General features: G+C 37.2%; 1 protein-coding gene across 5 annotated transcripts; it reads left to right on the plus strand.

Moving 5' to 3' along the window:
* The first annotated feature begins 967 nt into the window (after positions 1 to 967).
* LOC311306857 (ras-related protein Rab-13) lies at positions 968 to 21,228 on the plus strand. Of its 5 annotated transcripts, XM_084435455.1 has the most exons (20): positions 968 to 1,553; positions 2,133 to 2,193; positions 2,694 to 2,754; positions 2,920 to 2,997; positions 3,429 to 3,518; positions 4,022 to 4,087; positions 4,390 to 4,440; positions 7,704 to 7,760; positions 7,857 to 7,964; positions 8,095 to 8,211; positions 12,677 to 12,784; positions 12,888 to 13,048; positions 13,376 to 13,475; positions 14,036 to 14,108; positions 14,335 to 14,611; positions 14,690 to 15,015; positions 15,253 to 15,321; positions 17,869 to 18,038; positions 18,898 to 19,032; positions 19,140 to 21,221. In XM_084435455.1, exons 1-20 carry the CDS (start codon positions 1,430 to 1,432, stop codon positions 19,389 to 19,391), a joined length of 2,484 nt encoding a protein of 827 aa, XP_084291581.1. In that variant the 5' UTR covers positions 968 to 1,429; the 3' UTR covers positions 19,392 to 21,221. The 5 variants fall into 5 exon arrangements, with proteins under 5 accessions (XP_084291581.1, XP_084291580.1, XP_084291577.1 ...); XM_084435451.1 differs by lacking the exons at positions 968 to 1,553; positions 2,133 to 2,193; positions 2,694 to 2,754; ... (2 more) ...; positions 4,022 to 4,087; positions 4,390 to 4,440 and adding an exon at positions 6,323 to 7,236 and having other exon boundaries at positions 19,140 to 21,228; XM_084435453.1 differs by lacking the exons at positions 968 to 1,553; positions 2,133 to 2,193; positions 2,694 to 2,754; ... (2 more) ...; positions 4,022 to 4,087; positions 4,390 to 4,440 and adding an exon at positions 6,892 to 7,236 and having other exon boundaries at positions 17,869 to 17,951.
* Positions 21,229 to 21,234: the final 6 nt, after the last annotated feature.

Genomic DNA, 21,234 nt, shown 5'->3' on the forward strand with positions numbered 1-21,234 from the left:
CATATCATGTGCTTAATAATACATAAAGGCAACCTAACAACCTAACATAAAGGCGACATTCAAAAGCATAATTTGGTGTATTATATTGCATAAAACATACTTATTATAATTAAATAATAATTATAATAATATGTTTAACATATATTTGTGATAATTTCAATTACTTTTGGCAGTTAATGCAATGGAATTTCAAATGATTAAAATCGTTTATCTGAATAAAGCATATTACAATTACTAAAACTAAAGCTAAATAGAAATATTATAAAATTAAATTAAAATGACAAAAGCACATAACAAAATTACTTGAACTTAAACTAAAATATAAAAATAAAAACTTAATATGTTGTTAAATACTAGGCTATAATATAAATAATACTAAAATAACACCACTAACAATTCTGTGTTATTCTGCTATAACTACTTTATTTAGCAGCTTAGAGTACTTATACATAAATCTCTGTTGTGACAAAAACAGTTGATATGGGCACAGTTTTCACATTTATTACAACTGATCCCTACTTAGCCTATGCAAAACAACTTGTTTCAGTAGCCTACAGTGTTTAGAAAAGTTACGTTAAGTAGCTTTTATAAATGTGCCTTAGAAAAAATATTTTCAGATATGTCAGTGCAAGACAGCTCAATGCATTTTAGTCGGGGACTAGACTTAAGCCTTGTCTGTGATGCAGGGGGTAATGTGTTTTTGGAGAAAATTTCATCTGAGGAGCCTAGACCCACTTACCCCATCATAGATGATGGTATGTATTAAAAGTACATTTTATTACATGTACAGTAAAAACGTTTAACACTTTTTAAAATAAAATAAAAATAAAAATTTTATTAAAATAATTATTCTTTAAATTAAATAAACAAAAAATATTGAGTTTGTTTAAATATTTTGACAACGTCACGAACAGACCTAAACGGGTGCTTCGTTTCAGCATCTTGTGTGCCAATGGCGCCCCCTGTTGATAGACGCGGTATCGGTTTTTGTCAGCAGTGCTTTATTAAACCTCTCCCTCCCTCGACGTCAGCTTTTGGGAACTTGGGCAAGGGAAAGTTTAGGGAGAAAAAAAAAAAAAGTCTGCTGTTGTCTATGTATGGACGAATACCTTTAAGTATATCGTACAAGAGAGAAAACTAGCGCAGCGTAGTCAGAAATGGAAAATGCGTGGCATCTACACTGAAAAAGGGCTGTAAGAAAACTTTTCTACTTTATTGGGATTCTTACCTCTTATGCGGACGGACAAAGGCAACAAAGCAAAACTGAGTTTACCGGTGACGATTTTCCAAGGAAAGAAAACCCATGAAGTTTCAAACGAAGACACTTTTCAGTCGGAAGGATTTGAAAACGCTGCGCGTGACTGTTTGTTAACAAAAACGGGAGGAAGTCTTTTGAACCGTGATTAAAGCTTTATAGGCGAAACGAGCAATGGCAAAGAAATACGACTTCCTCTTTAAATTATTGCTTATTGGTGATAGTGGTGTTGGCAAGACCTGTCTGATCATCCGTTTCGCAGAAGACAATTTTAATTCAACGTACATATCAACCATCGGTAAGTAACGTTATACACAATAAATCTGTTTGATAAGGCAAGATGTTTCGCTCTACTGCTCAGTTTCTACCTCGCAAAGCAAGTGCTACCCCAAGTGTTTGTTCATGTCAGTACTAGTCTAAACGTCATTTCATTCCAGCCTCTTCCCCAGTATAACTCAATCAGTCCTGCGGATCATCCTCCTCCCTGATTGCATTTCCGGACCGCTCGCTCTACTTTATTTCTGCCAGCCACAGCCTGTCCTTCTCTGTATCTCATTTTCCCAATCTCACGTCCACGAGTTACACCCCCTTCATTTCTGCATCAGATGGAGGCCATCCTCCATGGCATTTAGTGCATTCACCCAGATCTTCAAAGACCCCCTCCCTCCCTCCTGATTCACTGAAAAACAAACCAGGGTGTTTATTAAACCATTAGAGCAGTGATTGTATCTCATTATGCCTGCTCATGTGTTTCTGAATGTTGCAAACATATTCAGTAGTCCACTTTTATTGAGCCTCTTGGGGTTAAAACATGTCCATCCTTCCTTTCTGCCCCTCCTGTTTATCCATTTCCTTTTTTCTTCTTTTTTTCCCCTAGGTATTGACTTTAAAGTGAAGACTATTGAGGTTGAGGGGAAGAAAGTTAAACTGCAAGTCTGGTAAAAAAAAAAAAAAAAAAAAGATCAACATGATATAAAAATTACATACACATGCAAATTTAATATTATAAATGTTTTTTTTTTTTTTTTTTTGTCCTGTTTGATAAATCTAAGTTAAAAGTTATTCAAGTCTATTCAGCTGAAATTCTTTACATGTGTACAGAATGTCTGGGTAAATATGGTGGCAGTGTTATGTACACAAGAAATCTTCAGTGTGTGTTTCTGTTTGACAGCTGGCTGTTAAAACAGTATGTTTGGTGTAAATGTGCCAAAGGTGGAGTCTGGTTGAGTTTAGTCCCAGTCCCAGACCTGACTCAGTAAAGTCATTAATGTGCAACGGCAGTGACAGCCGGAAGTACAGAGTCCAGTTGCTATAAAATATGTATGTTCAACATGCCAGATGAGATTGTTGTTACATAAGTCACATAGTTTTTTTTTTTTACTGACAAGCTTTCTGACTGCTAAAATGTCTTATGTGTGCAACTGGTTTTATTTGCTAGGGACACAGCGGGACAGGAGAGGTTTAAGACCATCACTACTGCATACTACAGAGGGGCCATGGTGAGACAATAAACACAAATGTTAACATAAACTAATCTTCTTGGTCCTACATCTTAAATAGCCATAAACTTACATAATGTGATTATTGCGAAACCAAGATCAATTCGACAGTTATTTAGATATGGCAAATCATACACATAATGTTATTTTGATCATCTCTTTCAGGGCATCATCCTTGTGTATGACATCACTGATGAAAAATCCTTCGAGAATATTCAGAACTGGATGAAGGGCATCAAAGAAGTAAGAGAGAAAGAGGAAAATAAAATCTGTCAGTCATTATAGGAGTTTTATAAGTAAAGGTCGACATATTTCTCTGTCCCATCCCTGATTAGTTTGGACAACTTGACTCATTTTGTTAGGAAAACGAATCTAATAAAATCTAAGGTGTATTGTTTTGGGTGTTTTTTTATTTTTATCTACAGCATAACAATTTATTCTTACTACTGTATATACAGTGATTATAATCAGATTTTTCTGGCAACCTCCAGAAAAGCATATAAAATGAAACAGGCTTTATTAAATGTGAGTTTCAGTTCTTTATAAGATGCCATAGGAAGCAGATCCTGCACAGGTTACCAGAACTAAAAATACATGGGGCCTTTTGTTAAAACAAGTCTCAGTTTTGACGAAAATAAGGAAGTGAGCACATGCTTATTTTCTGTGTTTCCCAGAATGCATCCGCAGGTGTAAGTCGGATGTTACTGGGTAACAAGTGTGATATCGAGGCCAAGCGGAAAGTGTCAACGGAGGTGGGTGAGAAGGTGAGTGCTGTCATACACACTACCAGTATGTGGTTTGAGAAAAGATGTCTTTCTTTGTCCATCCATGTGCGTACAAGGAGTTTTGTTGGTGCTTTGAATGACTTTTGATTTACAGCATGTGCATATCATTCTTTATAACATACAAACATTTCACCATTTAGCACATGTTAAATTTGTTACATTTGGCACTACATGGTGTTTTTTTTTTCAGTTGACAACAAACTTAAAGGGATAGTTCACCCAAAAATGAAAACTCTGTCATCATTTATTCACCCTCACGTTGTACCAAACCTGTATGAGTTTTTTCTTCTGCTGAACACAAAAGAAGATAGAATGAAGAATTTCATTTTCAATTTGTGTTCAGCAGAAGAAAGAATTTCATACAGGTTTGGAACAACGTTAGGGTGAGTAAATTATGACAGAGTTTTCATTTTTGGGTGAACTATCCCTTTAAATCATTTTCATCATAAAAAAAAATTATTGTAAATTTTCTTTCCTTATAGCTTGCAAAGGAACATGGTATTCGATTTTTCGAGACTAGTGCAAAATCGAGCATCAACGTTGAGGAGGTATGGATTGACTGATTCATGATATGTTCACTTAGCAAAAAAATTAGCAGGCAAACAAAGAAATGCTATTTTTATTAGTATGATTTGTTTATAGGAACAGTCAATCTTTATCTGTTATTCAGATATAATATCAGTATTATACGTTCTTACAAATGTACAAAATAATGATTGTTTTGAAATAGATATTTTTTATGAGTTTCAGTGGCAGAAGCTTCCTTAAAAATACTAAATCTGGCATTTTAATATGTTGAATTTTATATAATTGGTCTACTTTTTGACAAGATTTGCCTTTCTCTCCATAGTCTTTTGCTTCCCTTGCTCGAGACATTTTGCTGAAGTCAAATAAGAAGTCGGTAAGTTTCCAGTGTGTGTGTGTGTACATAGATAAAATGAACAATTATGCTTATTGTCTGTACATGTTAATACTGAAACAAACACACAATCAGTTTTGAAAGTTTTGAAGTACTAAACTTATTTGTAGATTTCATCTCAACTGGTATCACCAGTTTCTTTTTTTTTATCAGACAGATCTAAAGAATAAATGATCATGAACTGTAACAAAGCTGCAAGGCCTTGTATTAGATTTAATATATTTTCTGTTTGTACAGGGTCCATCTGGCCGAGAGGTTAAAATTACCACCAGCACAGAGAAAAAGTCCTCCAAATGTCTTCTTCTTTAGATATGCCTTTACCCAGAGGACATGCTCACTACACACACACGCACATAGAATTGCTTTGTTAATAACTGAATGTTTTTTGTAAAGTGAACATGGAATGCTAATAGGAAGTGGTTTCCAAGAAAGATTGCAGTAGTAAGATATGAAATACATTAAATGATATATAAAACAGGGTACAGCTTAGTTAGAGGAAAATCATCTTTTTTTAATTTCATGTTCATATTTTCACACTACACAAACAGTGACTAGGCTACTGGTGACAATGTTGGTTTTTCTGGCACAAGTCCTAGTTTTGCTCACTTCAGCATTATTTCAGGTGTAGATCGGCATGATAGTTCTTTTTGTTAAAATATAGTCCAGTTTTACAGTTAATCTGCACTTTCTGACAAATGGTTTGAATAGTCGCTGCTATAAAAGGTGAATAACTTCAATTTTTACAGAATGGATGGATAAGAGAATTTAGGAAGTTAAATGAGTTGTGTGAGAAATTAAGTGATGGATTATGGATGGGAATATAATAATGTTCTACTGAAAATTCACAGTGTGTTTCTCCAAAGGGATTATGATCAGACATAATGCATGTTTGGTTTTGCATAATAGTTTGCATCAAGTTTCTGTCTTTCTGCATTATTACACTTTTTATATTCTTTGACACAGCATATTTCTCAGAAATTTTACAATGAACTGCTTTTAATAAAGTGAATAATGTTCAACATTTTGTGAAAGTTTTTCTTTTTACGGGTAATAGAATAGAATATCAAATATAAACATTTAATTTAGAGTTGTGGCCAAAAGTGATGTCCGGAGGGGATGTTTGTTTTTAAAGACCCTACAAGTTAAATAAAATACTTTAAATATTTTAAATAAATATTTTTTAAAACTTTTAAATATGAGGTAAAAACAAAACACTAAACTTGGTTAAGGTACTTGTATGACAAAATTATTTAGCAAAAAAATGGCAAGCAACAGCTACAGGTTTTATTTAAAAACTTGTTAAAAAAAAGCATTAACAAAACAAAAATACATGCAAACAAAAAGCTCACTGGAAAAAGCATACATTCACTTCAACATAATCAGTTATTAATATTTCGTAGATAATAATTTTTTCCCCCATAATTTCTTTGTATGACATCCTGGCCAAAAATGATGTATGGACAATTTGGGCGTGTTTTATTTAAGATGTCAATTCTGGGCCGGACATCCCCTTTGGCCACTCCCGTATTTCTCACCTCTTCTTCGATGCAAGTGCAAAGCTATACATTTTGCGCATGCGCGGAAAGGTCGCCAACCGTTGCGACTGTCGAAGCAGGTTGCCAAGCAACCGCCTTTTCAGTGCAGCATCAGCACCTCGCGCTGGGTGAATGCGGTGCCGCATTGAACAAATATTAGGGACACGTGCTACCAATGCGCTGCCTATTTTATCTTTCTAAAACTGAGTCACGCTGAAATGGCATCGGATAACGTTTGCGTGACGTAAATATATTAGGCGTGAATAACAACGCAAGCTAAGACACTTACAAGTCTGGCGCGATTACGTAGTGATGCTCATGTCCGGGATACGGACGGGACGGGAGTCCTCGTGACTGCGGGAGGAAAACGGGGAGACTGGATCTAGGATCAAACTCCCTCACAGGGACACCATGGCGTTATAATTATTGTACAAAACAAACAGATGCATCATGGGAACAACATAGCGAGTGAGCGAGTTTGTCCTCGTAAATTTAATTTCCTTTTTCTGTCGATCGTTCTCCTTTCTCTCCCGATACTGTTCTGCTTCATGAGACGTCTCTTCCGAGCTCAGGCGGGGGATGTGAGGCTCTCTAGTGGAAACCCGGGGAAGATACACTTCGATGTGAGCTGGACTGGGATTGTTTCTTTAGTCCTGTTCCGCGCGTCCTCCTCCGCGGAGTAGCCAGAAGGCCAAAGCTGCTTCTCTGGCCTGCGGATGCGGCAGACACTCGGCCTGCTAAAGGCTCTGGGTACCGCAATGCCGCGGGGACGGGGGGAGAGAGACGGCAGGTGGGCGACGGAGCGAGCGAGATCAAGGATTGGAGAATGCAGATGTACGACGCCAAGAATAAATGTTAACACAACATAAGTGTGTCAAGTTCAGTTTTAACAGCTGTGGGATTAATTTTAGGACCCTATATAGACCCTAACTGTATATTTAAAGAAGTATCTTCATTACATATCTTTTGAACTGTCACATAGTCCCAAAATTTAGGAGGTATTTCAGCAGCCATCATGCCTTCACCGTCGGACTCCAGTAGCGTGGCCTCGATGTCAGGGTCTAGAGCTTTGTCTGGTAGTCGCAGAGGAATGTCTGGGAGGACCAGTGCACGCCTGCTGCTGTACCTGGGCTTGTGTCACCTTGCGCTTGGGGCCATGGTGCTGGCCTTCAGCTTCACAAGCCTGGCCTTCACCTCATCACCCCGTGTCAGACAGTCCTGTCCTTTTTGGGCTGGCTTCTTCGTAAGTTTCTTTGAATATATTAAAATTGGCATTGTGTGGATCCTGCAGTGGATCATGCTATATTTAATGTACTGTTTATATTATTATAATTATTATTATGGATGCAGTTTTTTTAAAACTCCTATTATAATGAGAAACTAGGCTAAACATGGAATATTGTTTCTATCTATCTATCTATCTATCTATCTATCTAATATATCTGATCAATCTGATATGAAAAAAAAAAAATCTGTAGATTTATACTGGCAACTCTTTTCAATATAATGAAATTGAGGTGTGGGGCTGCCAAGCTCCAAAAAGAAAAAAAGAGGGAGGAGGGGGGAAGGGGGCTCCGTAAAAACTAACATAAATTGCTCCATTGGACTTTTGCTTTGTAATCCAAGTCTTCTGCAGCCATCTAATAGATATTTGCGTGAGAGACATAAAATCTATCCCTTGATCTATACATTTTTTCCTCTGTTGAACAGGTTGTGGCATCAGGAGTAGTGGGTGTGATATCATGGAGGAGGCCCTTCACTCTTGTCGTATGTACCTTCATCATCTCGACATGACGTCTTGAGTGTGTGCATTTGTCTGCTCCTCTTTAGTTTTTGCAGTGATGTTGTTTTTGTTTCGTTCAGGTGTCGCTGTTCATGCTGCTGTCTGCAGTGTGTGTGATTCTCAGTCTGGCTGGTTCCATGCTGTCATGTCAGAATGCACAGATGGTCAAATCTTATGTTACCTGTCAGGTAGTCTTCTCTTCTCTTCTCTTCTCTTCTCTTCTCTTCTCTTCTCTTCTCTTCTCTTCTCTTCTCTTCTCTTCTCTTCTCTTCTCTTCTCTTCTCTTCAAATAGTCTATTATCTATGTGTTTGTTCCAGATGGAGAATCGCCTGTGTCTTTGCTGTGACCCAAAGCAGACGTGCTCTCCAACAGAAGATGAGACGCTAGTGCTCTACCAACATTCAGATTGCCACGCTGTGCGTCACCAGCTCAAGGTATCTGCTTTTTAAGATTGTAAACAAGTTTAGCAAATTTTAATTTCAAGTCACAAATGAAAAGTTTAACAAAGGAAAATGTTATGTCAGTGCAATGATTCAGTGACTTTAAAAAAAAATATATATTTTTTAAATTGAATGAAATACAAAATGAGACCCCCAAGTTAAGGGTGCATTAAGGAAGATTACTAAGGTAAGACTGTCTTAAAGGGATAGTTCACGTATGTTTTAGCTTACCTCAAGGGCATCCAAGATGTAGGTGTCTTTGTTTCCGCAGTAGTTTCAATTTTGATATTTTTAGGTCAAACCGTTCTTGTCTGTCAGTCATATAATGCAGGTCTATGGTCACCACCTCAAAGAGCTTGCACAGAGAAGTCCAAATTAAACAATTCCCCATCGTAAGTACACATTGATGGCCTAAGACACGAAACGAGCGGTTTGTGTGAGAAAACGAACAGTATTTATATATTGTTTTTACACATATCTTGTACACAACCACGTCCAAGTGATCTGAGGGCGCGCGCGTTTCCTGGTGTGTGACGTGTGCGCGCGTTCTGGCTTAGTGCATACGTAATTGTTTTCTTTTACGTCGGTTTAAACATCCCAGATAAGCGCAAATTAGTACCATTTCTATTAGCCGTCTTACCTACAATCTCTGTTCTGTGTAAACAATGAGTGACGTACACGCATGAGAGATCACTTCCGGCGCTTTCCGGCGCTTGCGCAGACTAAGTCAAATCACTTGGACGTGGTTGTGTACAAGAGGTAAAAACGATATAAATACTGTTCGTTTTCTCACACAAACCGCTCGTTTCGTGTCTCAGGCCATCAATGTGTACTTACGATGGGGAATTGTTTAATTTGGACGATGGGGAATTGTTTTAATTTGGACTTCTCTGTGCATGCTCTTTGAGGTGGTGACCACAGACCTGTATTATATGACTGACAGACAAGAACGGTTTGACCTAAAAATATCAAAATTGAATCTACTGCGGAAAAAAAGACACCTACATCTTGGATGCCCTTGAGGTAAGCTAAAACATACCAAAATTTAATTTCAAAGTGAACTATCCCTTTAATGATACAAGATGAAGAAAGACTTGCAATTGATGTGCTGCTCTTTGACGACAAAACTCTTAACAAATAATTACAGTCTCCTATGAAATAAAAGGATTAGGCTTTGACTTTTCTACCAAGCTTATCAAAACTTCACCTAATGAAAAGCACCACTTATTTTGTTTCTCCATTCTCCAGTTTTTCCATTTTACTTCACAGCAGTTGTTTGCGCATCGTTGGTTGCTTGGTAACAGACCTGAGAGTTGATTACCGAACTCGATGGAGGGGTTTAAGATTTCCTAACTACAGATAAGATGAGATTTTGTAAGATAGGATAAGAATCTTAAATCAACTTAAGATTTGCTTCTGTAATACGAATTTGTGAAAAATCCTAAATTAACTTGTCAGATCTTAACTTAAAGGCAGGGTAGGCAGGTTTTTTCTAAAAACCTTTTTCCCAAATTTGTTTAAACTGTCTTTATATACCAATACATAATTAAAATGTAAGTACTCTGAAAAGGAGAGTATAAAAATCGAGTGTCTGTAGTCCTCTCAGGGCTGCAATAAACACAGCTACTATGGCTGGGCGACTGTCACTCTCCCTCGCCACCATGGCTACCACCCCTGCTGCTACAGGAGCTGCCCACATGCGCGCACCCATTTGACTCGAGGATGGGAAGAGGCACGGATGCTAGCAAGAATCACAATTATGGCAGAGAAAGAGCAGTCAAAATTCCCAGTACCTGCATATACAGTTAGCGAAGGCAAACAAGGCAAAAAAAGGAAGACAGTATTCGAAAAGGCTATGACCAAAAAGTCTTTGGATAAAGCAAGAAGTCAGACGAGAGTCAATATCGGCGTGGCTTTCCAGCGGTGGCGACAAATGAGGGACCTCAAGCAGGGTTCCCGCGGGGTCTTAAAAAGTCTTAAATTCTGAACTTTAAATTTAAGGCCTTAAAACGTCTTAAAAACAGCCAGATTTTCATCCGCGGTCTTACATTTCATTTAGTCAGGTCTTAAAAAAGATTTTACCCTTGTTCATTTCCAGAAACGCTGGCCGCAGAAAGTTATTATAAAGTAGCAAAAAAGTATCGAAGTCGCTCGTCAAGAGGCAGTTCACATATCGCGTCTTTTTCGCGCTCAAGTTCATTCAACTGTAGGCGCGCGGACGCGCGGTAAGCGCGCTTATAATTGAAGCGACGCGCTCGTTTTTTTCCGGGCGCAGCAACATGAAAAAAGACATGAAGGATGCGGGTGCACCCAAACACTACGGGTGTTTTTCTCTTCTCCGTAAATAAATCTTGTAACAGAGCTACAGCAAGTGTTTTTCGGCGGTGGAAATCCATTAGCCACTAAAACTTTTTTGTCATTGTGGAGAGCGCAGTGCACGGTTGCATAGCAACGACAGACGTCACGGGAAAATCGGACCGAATTTTACTATTAATAATAAAAGATAAGCTAAACTGTATTGTAAATGTCTTTTTTTATAATAATTTTGTTAATAATTTTTTATAAAAAGAATGAGTCAAAAAAGATAAATTAAAGTCTGAAATATGTGAGGTTTATCTTTTTATAAAAACCTTTTTTGTCAACTTTATTTGAACTTGTACATGTTAGTATATAACATGTTGCAAGACACTTTTAAAATCTGGCTATCATTTGTAATCGTATTATTTTAATGTTTATGTTAGTGTGTATTGATGCTAATTTTATTTGTTATTTGCTGTTTTTCGACATAAAACTTGGTGAATTGATTTCATTGTGTAGTATTAGTACTTTTTGAACAGGATTCTGTGATAACAGTGGTAATTTTTAGCACTATAATAATTAAATGAAATGTTCATGCCATTTCATCTCTAGTTATGATCAACTATGATCAACTAAAATCAACTAATTATGTGTTTTTTACAGTAGGCCTATAATATGCAAAGTACAATTTTCTATAAAAAAATTATATCTGATTCTGTTTTATCTGTAAATTAAGTTAATGCTTTTTCAATTACTGAATTCATTGAAATAAAATGAATTCTTTGATTTGAATATTTTTTTGGCAATGCGTCGTGTAGGTCTTAAATTTCAATCTTTATGGTCTTAAAATGTCTTAAAAAGGTCTTAAATTTGACTAACTGAAACCTGCAGGAACCCTGTCAAGGGTCATAATGATAAAGTTAGGTATTTTATTACATGTGATTCTGACATGATGTCACTACATGCACTGCGCTGCTCTCCTCTCCGCTCGGCGCTGGCAAACGCGTCCTCCAGCTGAGCGGTCGGCATCGCGTGTTCTTGTGTTTTGGGGGCGTGGCTTTGGAAGGAGCCCAGAAGGGAGGGGGTGGGAGTGAATGGAATAAGTAGCTGTGTTTATTGCAGCCCTGAGAGAACTACAGACACTCGATTTTTATACTCTCTTTTTCAGAGTACTTACATTTTAATTATGTATTGGTATATAAAGACAGTTTTAACATATTTGGGAAAAAGTTTTTTTAGAAAAAACCTGCCTATCCTGCCTTTAAGACTTGAGATAGAAAGAAGAATACGCCCCCAGATGACTAACTTTTCAGACTAGTCTAAGCAGTTTATGCAACCGGCCACCTGGAGAAATTCTCACAAAAAATTTCCACCTTATTCACAATGTGTAGGAAGGTGTCTATTTAAGGACTTTCTGCGCAACCTTTTTTTTGGTCAATCTTAGCAAACATTTGACATGCTCTCAAGACACAAAAATATATTATATACGTTATGTATATGTTATGTATAACAATATAATATGTTTAAAGTTTCATCAGTATTTTAATATAATGTATGGTTGCAGTAGTCCCCCCCCCCCCCCCCCATAAATTTAGAATAAAGTTTAGTACAAAAGTTATTGAAGAGTCAATTTGAATGATTTTTTCATGAAGACATTCGTACGCACATTTCACTCACAAATTCATGCATTCGCACGGTTAGTGAACAAGACCCAATGTTTAAGATGTTTAAGATGTGGTCACATTAGCGAAATTTCAGCAAAAGTTTGCAGGCATAAAGGTCCATTGTCTGTTGTCAATAGTGTAGTAATGTATGAAGCAGAACTTACATATTAGTCACTTTCAAACCAAGCAGCTTTCTTATTGGTCAACACAGTGAATTTGGTTGACCAGCCCGATTCGAAATCTGCTCGGGGAAATATTTCACTCTCTCCTGCAACATTCTTGATCATGTGGATTTCGCCTGTGAAAATTTGCCACACAACAGTAAGTGTGACTGTACGCTGAGATGGCCAAAAGCAAGTGGAGTATAGTAGCATAGTTTTTTTGTTTTTATGGGCATCCTTTAACTTGATGCTCCCTGACCCCCAAATCAAACAAATAGCTCAGGTGCCTGAATAAGAATGAATTTAACCATGCTATTACTGTATATGTGTGTGCAGGACTTGCTGTTCAGTGCCTGTGGTCTCAGTATTCTCTCCACCATTATCTGCACTCTGTCCACGGTCACCTGCAGCATTCATATCTTCTCTCTGGACCTGCTGCATTTAGTGAGACAAAATGCACAAAATCTTTACACTGAAACACTAGGTTTACTAATAGTATAATGTTACAATGTAACATGTTTCTATCATCCAACTTTGTTTGTTGTAGCTGGCTCCTCATCGCTCCCGTTCCGTAAACCCAGAATGCACCACTCCTCAGGATGCATTTCTCAGTAACATGATGGACTTTGAGGAGTTTGTTCCACCCATTCCCCCACCACCTTACTACCCTCCTGAATACACCTGCAGCTCTGAGACCGATGCACAGAGGTGAAAACACACACGCATTTGTTTTTCCATCATTTTGGTTATTTCATACTGAGCTAATAAAATCTCCTAACCCAAAAAAACTGTTAGGAAAACCTTTATAAACATTTTAAAATAGTATTTAGTATGTTAGTGATGAAGCTTACATACTAGAGACGCTCTGGTAGAGTATTGTTCATTAAATGGTTCTCAGTTTTTTCAGGTAAATGTTCTTTATCACTCTGAAAATTTAGTTTTTATTTCTATAGGCATCTGCTCATTTTAACTAGCCTACACCTTTTTTTTCTTTTCTTTTTTTCTCATGCCTTGTTTTTCTGTGTGTACCTGCAGTGTCACGTATAATGGATCAATGGAGAGTCCAGTGCCTCTGTACCCTACTGACTGTCCTCCTCCTTATGAGGCAGTGATGGGTCAAAGGGCTTCTAGTCAGGTACTTTTTTTTTTTTGAAAGAAGTCTGCTCGATGCTCGACAAGGCCACATTTATTTAATCAAAAATACTGTTCTGCAATATTATTACAATTTAAAGTCACCCTGTAGTCAATAATTTTATCCCTTTAACTCATCTTTGATCACTTGCCAAACTTGCCCATTGGCTTCTGTCCATCATAATGGCCTCCTAATCATCCCCATATATAATGATTGGCTTAATCACTCTGTCTCCTCTCCACCAATAAGCTGGTGGGCGTTCTGCCGCAATATGGCTGCCGTTGCATCATCCAGGTGGATGCTGCACATTGGTGGTGGTTGAGGTGGTTCCCCCTTCCATATGCAAAGCACTTTGAGTGCCGAGAGAACAAATTTCTCTATAATTTTTTCTATAATGCTTTCTTGTTGAATAAAAGTATTAATTTATTTTACAATAATTCACTGACCCCAAACATTTGAATAGTAGTGTATATTAAGTCCAAATTTCATATTTGATCATGCTTTGTAATCATCATCATTATCTTGTAATACTGTGGTCATAATGACACTCTCACTATTTATAGGCCACAGTGTTTGACACTCAAGCTGGTGAGCTGTCTGGAGAGAGAGGAACATCCACGGCTTTCAGTGGTGAAGGTGAGCCTTCAGGAAACAGGCCCTGTTTACACCTTGTGTTAAGATGTGTTTTCAGTGACATTCATTTCAAATGTGTCTTCTGTGATAAATTTTTGTCAAGACATCCCATCTTTTATGTAACATCCTCCATCTCGACTCTTTCACTGGTGTGCCGAGTGCGTATGAATGCTATTGAATGATCGAATCCATGTGTATATGTGCACATTTTGTATATTCTCTCTCTCAGTTTCAATGGACAGTGGCTCTCTGTTGATGTCTGAGATTGTGGATATTCCAGATGACAGCTCCCCGTCCGAGGACTCCTGCCTCATGGAAGTGGGTGTCGGTGTGCGGGCACGACCACGGGGGGACAGCGAGGGAGGGGAGGGGGGAGAGTACGCCAGCTTCCGTTCCACACAGCATCCTGAGGGAATGGTGGCCGCTCCTTCTGGCAGGCATTGTTTCAGAGGCGAGAGATCGAACTCCTGCTCCTCCCCCAGCTCATACAACACCTCTACCTACAGGTGGGAAAGAGTTAAATCGTTAAAAATTGTTAAACAAAATCACTTCTCAGGTGTAAATCTTCCTTATTTTCTCTGTAGGTCTCCATTGCTCAGGCGTCAAGCTCTGTTGGCTAGGAGCTGCTCTCAGTTGGAGTTCTTAGCGGGATCTCAGCATTCCTTTATCCCGGAAATCCGAGTTCGGCCCTGCACGCCCTCCCGACGGGACTCCTCATCCGCATTTCGCAACCCACCTACCACAGCCCTATCAGGTCCTGCTGAAGACCGCACGGACCACACGCCCGGACTGCTCCTTCTGAGGCCATGCTTACGTGAGCAAATTGGACGGGATCGGAAAGACAGCGATGGGTTCTTACCCCTTTTGAGGTCACACAGTGAACCAGGGCTTAGCTCTTCAACTGACACTGGTATAAACATACATACGTAACAGACTGCATTGTTTGGGATTGATGTGAAAACATGTATTTTGTCTGTTCCCGCCTTTTTTTCTTTTCTTTTTTTTTTTAATACTTGTAACTTAAATATGAATGTGTACATTTATAAAGTATTTGTTACATCAAAAAAGTAATCTGATTACGTAATGCACATTACTTGTAAAGCGTCTGACGTCACGTGTGTTTTTGCATGTGCTCTTCTATCCTCAGGTGATTTCAGTCTCTTAGGAGGCAGTAAAGGAGTCAGTGAGGGGGGATCGCAGACCTCATCTGAAACTGGTAAGAGTTTAGCACCCTCAGGTCACAGAGACGTTTATTATGTACAATTATTATGATTAGGAGTAGCACACAGTGTTATTCTAATTTTATTTATATAGTATTTTAAGTAGCTTTTATTTTTACATTTTCAGTTTTTTTATTTTTTTTATTAATTTAGTTATACAGTACCAGTCAAAAGTTTGGAAACATTACTATTTGTAATGTTTTTGAAAGAAGTCTCTTATGCTCATCAAGCCTGCAGTTAAAAAACAAAACAAAAAAAAAAACAGTAATATTATGAAATATTATTACAATTTAAAATAATGGTTCTCTTTTTTAATATACTTTAAAATGTAATTTATTTTTGTGATGCAAAGCTGAATTTTCATCAGCAAGTACTCCAGTCTTTGGTGTCTTATGATCCTTCAGAAATCATTCTAATATGATGATTTATGATCAATGCTGGAAACAGTTGTGCTGCTTAATATTTTTTTTATAACCTGAGATACTTTTTTCAGGATTATTTGATGAATAAAAAGTTAAAAAGAACTGTATTTATTTAGAATAGAAATCTTTTGTAACAATATACACTACCGTTCAAAAGTTTGGGAACAATAACTATTTTTTTTTAAAGAAATTAGTACTTTAATTCAACAAGGATGCGTTAAATTGATAAAAGGTGATGGTAACGATTTATATTGTTAGAAATGTTTTTATTTTGAATAAATGCTGTTTTTATGAATAAATGCTGTTAACGTTTTACTCATCAATGAATCCTGAAAAAAGTATTCCAAAAAAATATATTAAACAGCACAACACGCGTGACATCATTGATAATAACTGAGTATCAAATCATCATATTAGAATGATTTCTGAAGGATCATAAGACACCAAAGACTGGAGTACTTGCTGATGAAAATTCAGCTTTGCATCACAAAAATAAATTACATTTTAAAATATATTAAAAAAGAGAACCATTATTTTAAATTGTAATAATATTTCATAATATTACTGTTTTTTTTTAACTGCAGGCTTGATGAGCATAAGAGACTTCTTTCAAAAACATTAAAAATAGTAATGTTTCCAAACTTTTGACTGGTACTGTATATATATTTTTATTGTGGTTTTATTAGTTTTTTTTTTTACTTAGTAATTGTAGCGCTTCATCTTAAACATAAAAAAAAATTTATTTAAATGTTTCTTATCTTATCTATATTTTATTTTAGCTTTATTTCCATTAACAAGTTTGTTTTAAAGTTTTAAATACTTTTAGGTAATGATAATAACCCTGGTAACACATAATAAATGTATTTTTTAAACATGTAACTATCCCTAGTAAATTTAAAGGGTTCATATCATGAGAAATAATACAATTTCAAGTTCATTTAAAGTTTCAAAACTCATAATTTGCTTTCATTTCAAAAAGACCATTTATTGAGACTGAGTTTCTTGTGAAATTCTCAAGTTTCGGAGCTCAAAAGCGCAAGTTTGTTAATGCATGAGTCATGACCATCCACATTTACACTTCAGCAGCAGCTATTCTTGTTTAGCAACATGACCTAACTCAAAGAAGATGCGTGACGCAGGATTACGATTATCAATACAAATAAACTTTAATAAACACAACCACCATAAACGTAAAAGCAAGACAATGAACAGAAGAAACATTGGGCTTATATACACAAAGGAAGATCATTAACCGAACAGGGAACAGGTGTGAACTAATTATAAACCACAACTAATAATGAACTAGATCTCAGGTGAATGGTGACAATGAAAACAAAACAAGACTGAACAAGACATGGATATGACAGTAATAAGGAAGTTGGATAAATGCTATCATATGCAATAATGATAACAATAGAATGTGGTTTGTCTGCTAAACTGCATATCCTTCTGAAGAATATGTTATAAACATGCATCTGTTTTATAATTGTATTTTTTTAAAAGATCCCTGATTTGTAAGGATGGAGCAGATAAAAACTATTTTAGACTTGCCGGCAAACCTCCATCCAAGGCAAGGGAGTTAATTTCTCATGCGATATTTCTTTAAGGTACAATAGAAACAAACTATCCATTTAATTCTAAAGGCCAGAGATATTTAAATGACTAAAATGTACAGAAAGTTACTTAGTTATTGTTAGCTAAAACTATTAAAAATATAGATGTTAAATGTTAAATAATTATTTGAAATAACTTGATGAAAAAAACTAAACAAAAATTAGAAATGTTGCCTTGGCACTAACTGAAATAAAATTTAAATAGAAATATATATTTTTTAAACTAATAAAAAATGACAATATTACATAACAAAATTACTGAAACTTGAAATAAATATTAAAATATAATTATAAAAATAATTTATATTAAATCATTAATAGTATATAAGTAACACTAAAATAATATTGCAATGGATTTTATATTATTATTTTTCTACATTATTATTAATAATGTACAAAACTGTTTTACATTATTATTATTATTATTAATCTGTCTCTTTACCCCCCCCCCCCCCCCCCCCCCCCCCCCCCATATTTAAATTTGCTTTGGTTTATTTGTGTCATCCAGGGGTATCGTCTGGAGCTGGTTTGTTACCTCGTTCCTCTCTGGTCCTTTCTGCTTCCCTGCCCAGAAAGGGCAGCATTAAGGCTGTAAGTAGCCGGTTGCCTTCAAAACAGGTTCCAGCCACCTCGCTGCGTTTACCCAAAGACTGTGCACGCTCACTTGGAGACCTCAAGGTTAGACCCCGAAAAATGCTGATCCCCTACAGCCATATCACCCTGTAGCCCAAGACTGGTTGCCCACTGAAGCTACAGTAAGCAGGGTTGAGCCTGGTCAGTATCTGGATGGGAGACCTCCTGGGAAAGCCAGGTTGCTGCTGGAAAAGGTGTTAGTGAGGCCAGCAGGGGGTGCTGCTCACCCTGTGGTCTGTGTGGGTCCTAATGCCCCAGTATAGTGATGGGGACACGTCGGATAAGACGTCAAACCGAGGTCCCAACTCTCTGTGGTCATTAAAAATCCCATTGCACTTATCGAAAGAGTAGGGGAGTAACCCTAATGTTATGGCCAAAATCCCTTCATTGGCCTTTATCAATCATGGCCTCCTAATAATCCCCCTCATTTGAATTGGCTCTATCACTCTCTCTCCTCTCCACCTATAGCTGGTGTGTGGTGAACTCACTGGCACCGCTGTTCTGTGGCTGCCGTCCAGAAGTGTAAAGTCCAGGGGTAAGAAAGTACAAGTCCTGCCATATGTTTATTCCACTGATTTCACTAATTAGTTCTATCTCCTGGCTGAAAAACTGTGCTAATTAGCAAATCCAGGTGATTGGGACAAAACACTGACTGAGGAGGACTTTTACTTTCTGAACCTGGACTTTACACCTCTGCTGCCGTCACATCATTCAGGTGGATGCTGGTGGTGGTTGAGGAGATACGATTTTAAAGCACTTTCAGTAGTACATAGCAAAGCGCTAAATAAATCATTCCTTATATTACTGTAATGTTAAATGTATAAACATGAAGATAAACTATTTCAATTCAATTCAAATTTGTATTGCACTGTTCACAATTATCATTTTTCACCTTTCATTTCAGGTCACCAGAACTTTAGTTCAGCGTTTCCTGCAAAGATCCAAACGTAACTTGGCCCCTGCAACTGAGCATGCTGGAAACTGTACTCAGGTGCCTAAAAGAAGGACAGGAGGAGAGGGAAATCTGCCGTTAGAGCAGGTAAAACATAGCCAATACCATAAATAAAATCATTTAGTTCAGCTGGAATTTTGTATAGTACAATTTAGTACTAAAATAACCAATCGCATGTTTGTGTTTCTATGAAGGTGCTTCGTAACTCTCTGGGAGCCAACAGGGGGCAGCAGCAGCACGTCCACCACCATTGCCGTGGACACCACCACTCCCATAGCGACAGTCGCCATAACGCCCGTCGGCACGATGATGACCCTGTAAGGGCCGGGGGAATCCACCTCCGTAGCTGCGGAGACCTCAACTCAACATCAGTCGTATCACTGCGCAGGCTCCACCCACCGCCGCACGGATCATCAGGGGCTCTTTACTCAGAATCTGCCCTCTGAAATGGGCGACGGATTCTGGAATAAATCACTGCATGAATAGGCAGAGGGGAAATTTGAGGGAAGAATAACAGGTGGGAAATAGGTTTGAGATGAGGAAATGATCTTGCAGACAGGGTTATGCGAAGCAACCCTTTTTAGCTGTTCTCACCATAATAAAAGACTGAACACTACACCCAATATAAGTGAGTTTAACCCTTCAGACCAACTGTTCTCTGTGCCTGACAAACTCTCTTCCATTTTGTTTTTTCATTTATTTTTCGTTCCATCTAGCGCTTTTTCTTGCTCACTGTGTTTACATGGATATGGAAAGAATGCAGCACCTCTGACACCTCTTCTTATCTTCACAGCTCATTACAATGCACTCATGCAAATACAAACATACATGGCCGTAACCAAATTTTTAAAAACAGCAAATTGTTTCTGTTCTTATCACATTCAGTTATGAATTACATGAATCATTCAAATAATACAGCCTATTTTTTTTCAATTCGAATTGGTGAAATTTGACAAAAAAGAGTAGTTTGCATCATTTGATATTTCTGTCAGTCATTTAACATTTCTGTCATAAAACAGTTGTCAGATATAAAATGTTCAGCTACTTATATCTAACCTCGCACTCTTTCACCATTAGAAACTGTACTGGAATTCACATTGTGAATCTGTGAACAGTAAAGCCCGCCTTTGATTTGATTGGCCATCTCAATCATTTTGACATTGACAATTGCCTTTTTAAGCGCTGAGGCAGACCAGCCTAAAAATTTACTTTTAAAAACATTTTGTCTTCCTAAAAATCAGAGCAGCATCAAGAATACGGCCTTGCAAACATGCACATGCAAACTGCATGATTGACCACACACTCAAATGTTGTAACCAGCCACAAAATGCTTTTAACGAATTGGCCATCTTGGTTAGCGTAGCTAAATATATCCAAACATCATCTTACATATTTAAAATAGCTGTTTTTAACCTCATGTTGTCTCAACAGCTGAGGTTGGTACAGCAATGATGTATTTGGATTCATTGGCTTTTTTTCTTTCTTTTTTTTTAGAAGTGCATGTTTTTGTTTAAACAACTAAGAGCATTCATTTGAAGCTTCTTCTTTTTTATTTTTCATCTGTCTGTCTCTCATGGTGGAGTCTTGCTTCCCAGTCTGTATAATACTTTCGTACAGAATGCCTCTGCATGTAATGAGAAGGCTTGTTTTCTCTTTTTGACTGAACACCAAATGCACCAACACACACACACACACACAGATACACAAACATGCTTGTGACAAAGCAAGAATGCAAAGAATGTGTGAGGGAATTTAGGATTTTATAATATAAATGATTATCTGGCAATAAACATACTTGTACAGTTATGTCAAAGTTGAACTTTAAAAAAAAGTTGGGACCTTATTTTGAAAGATGCCTATGAAAACTGGAAGTGAGACAACGAACACTGTCAAACTGATATATTCAAGGATTTTTCGTTCTAGACCCTTTGGGAATAATACATTGGAAAGACAGCCATGGACTTCTGGTGTATCTACTTTGTTGTCTTCAGAAATGGATGTACATCTAAAGGAATAATTGCAGTTGTCAATTGTTTAGAAGTGCTTTGGAATGCTAATGGCTTTGAATCAGTAGCAATGTTGCTTAATAATGCATTAATACAATTGTTATATATGTAAATAACTTTGATGCACGGAACCTTACCCTCACACATTCTGCAACTTTTTCAAGCACTGAAACCAAGTCTGAAAAAGAGCTTGATATTCTACCTCTTTTATTGCATACACTGACATGTTATGGCCCAGTGGAATATTTTCATTTAATGATTTTATGGGCTATTTAGGAAAAAG

Source organism: Rutilus rutilus (assembly GCF_951802725.1).
Source record: "Rutilus rutilus genome assembly, chromosome: 17".
Taxonomy (NCBI): Eukaryota; Metazoa; Chordata; class Actinopteri; order Cypriniformes; family Leuciscidae; genus Rutilus; species Rutilus rutilus.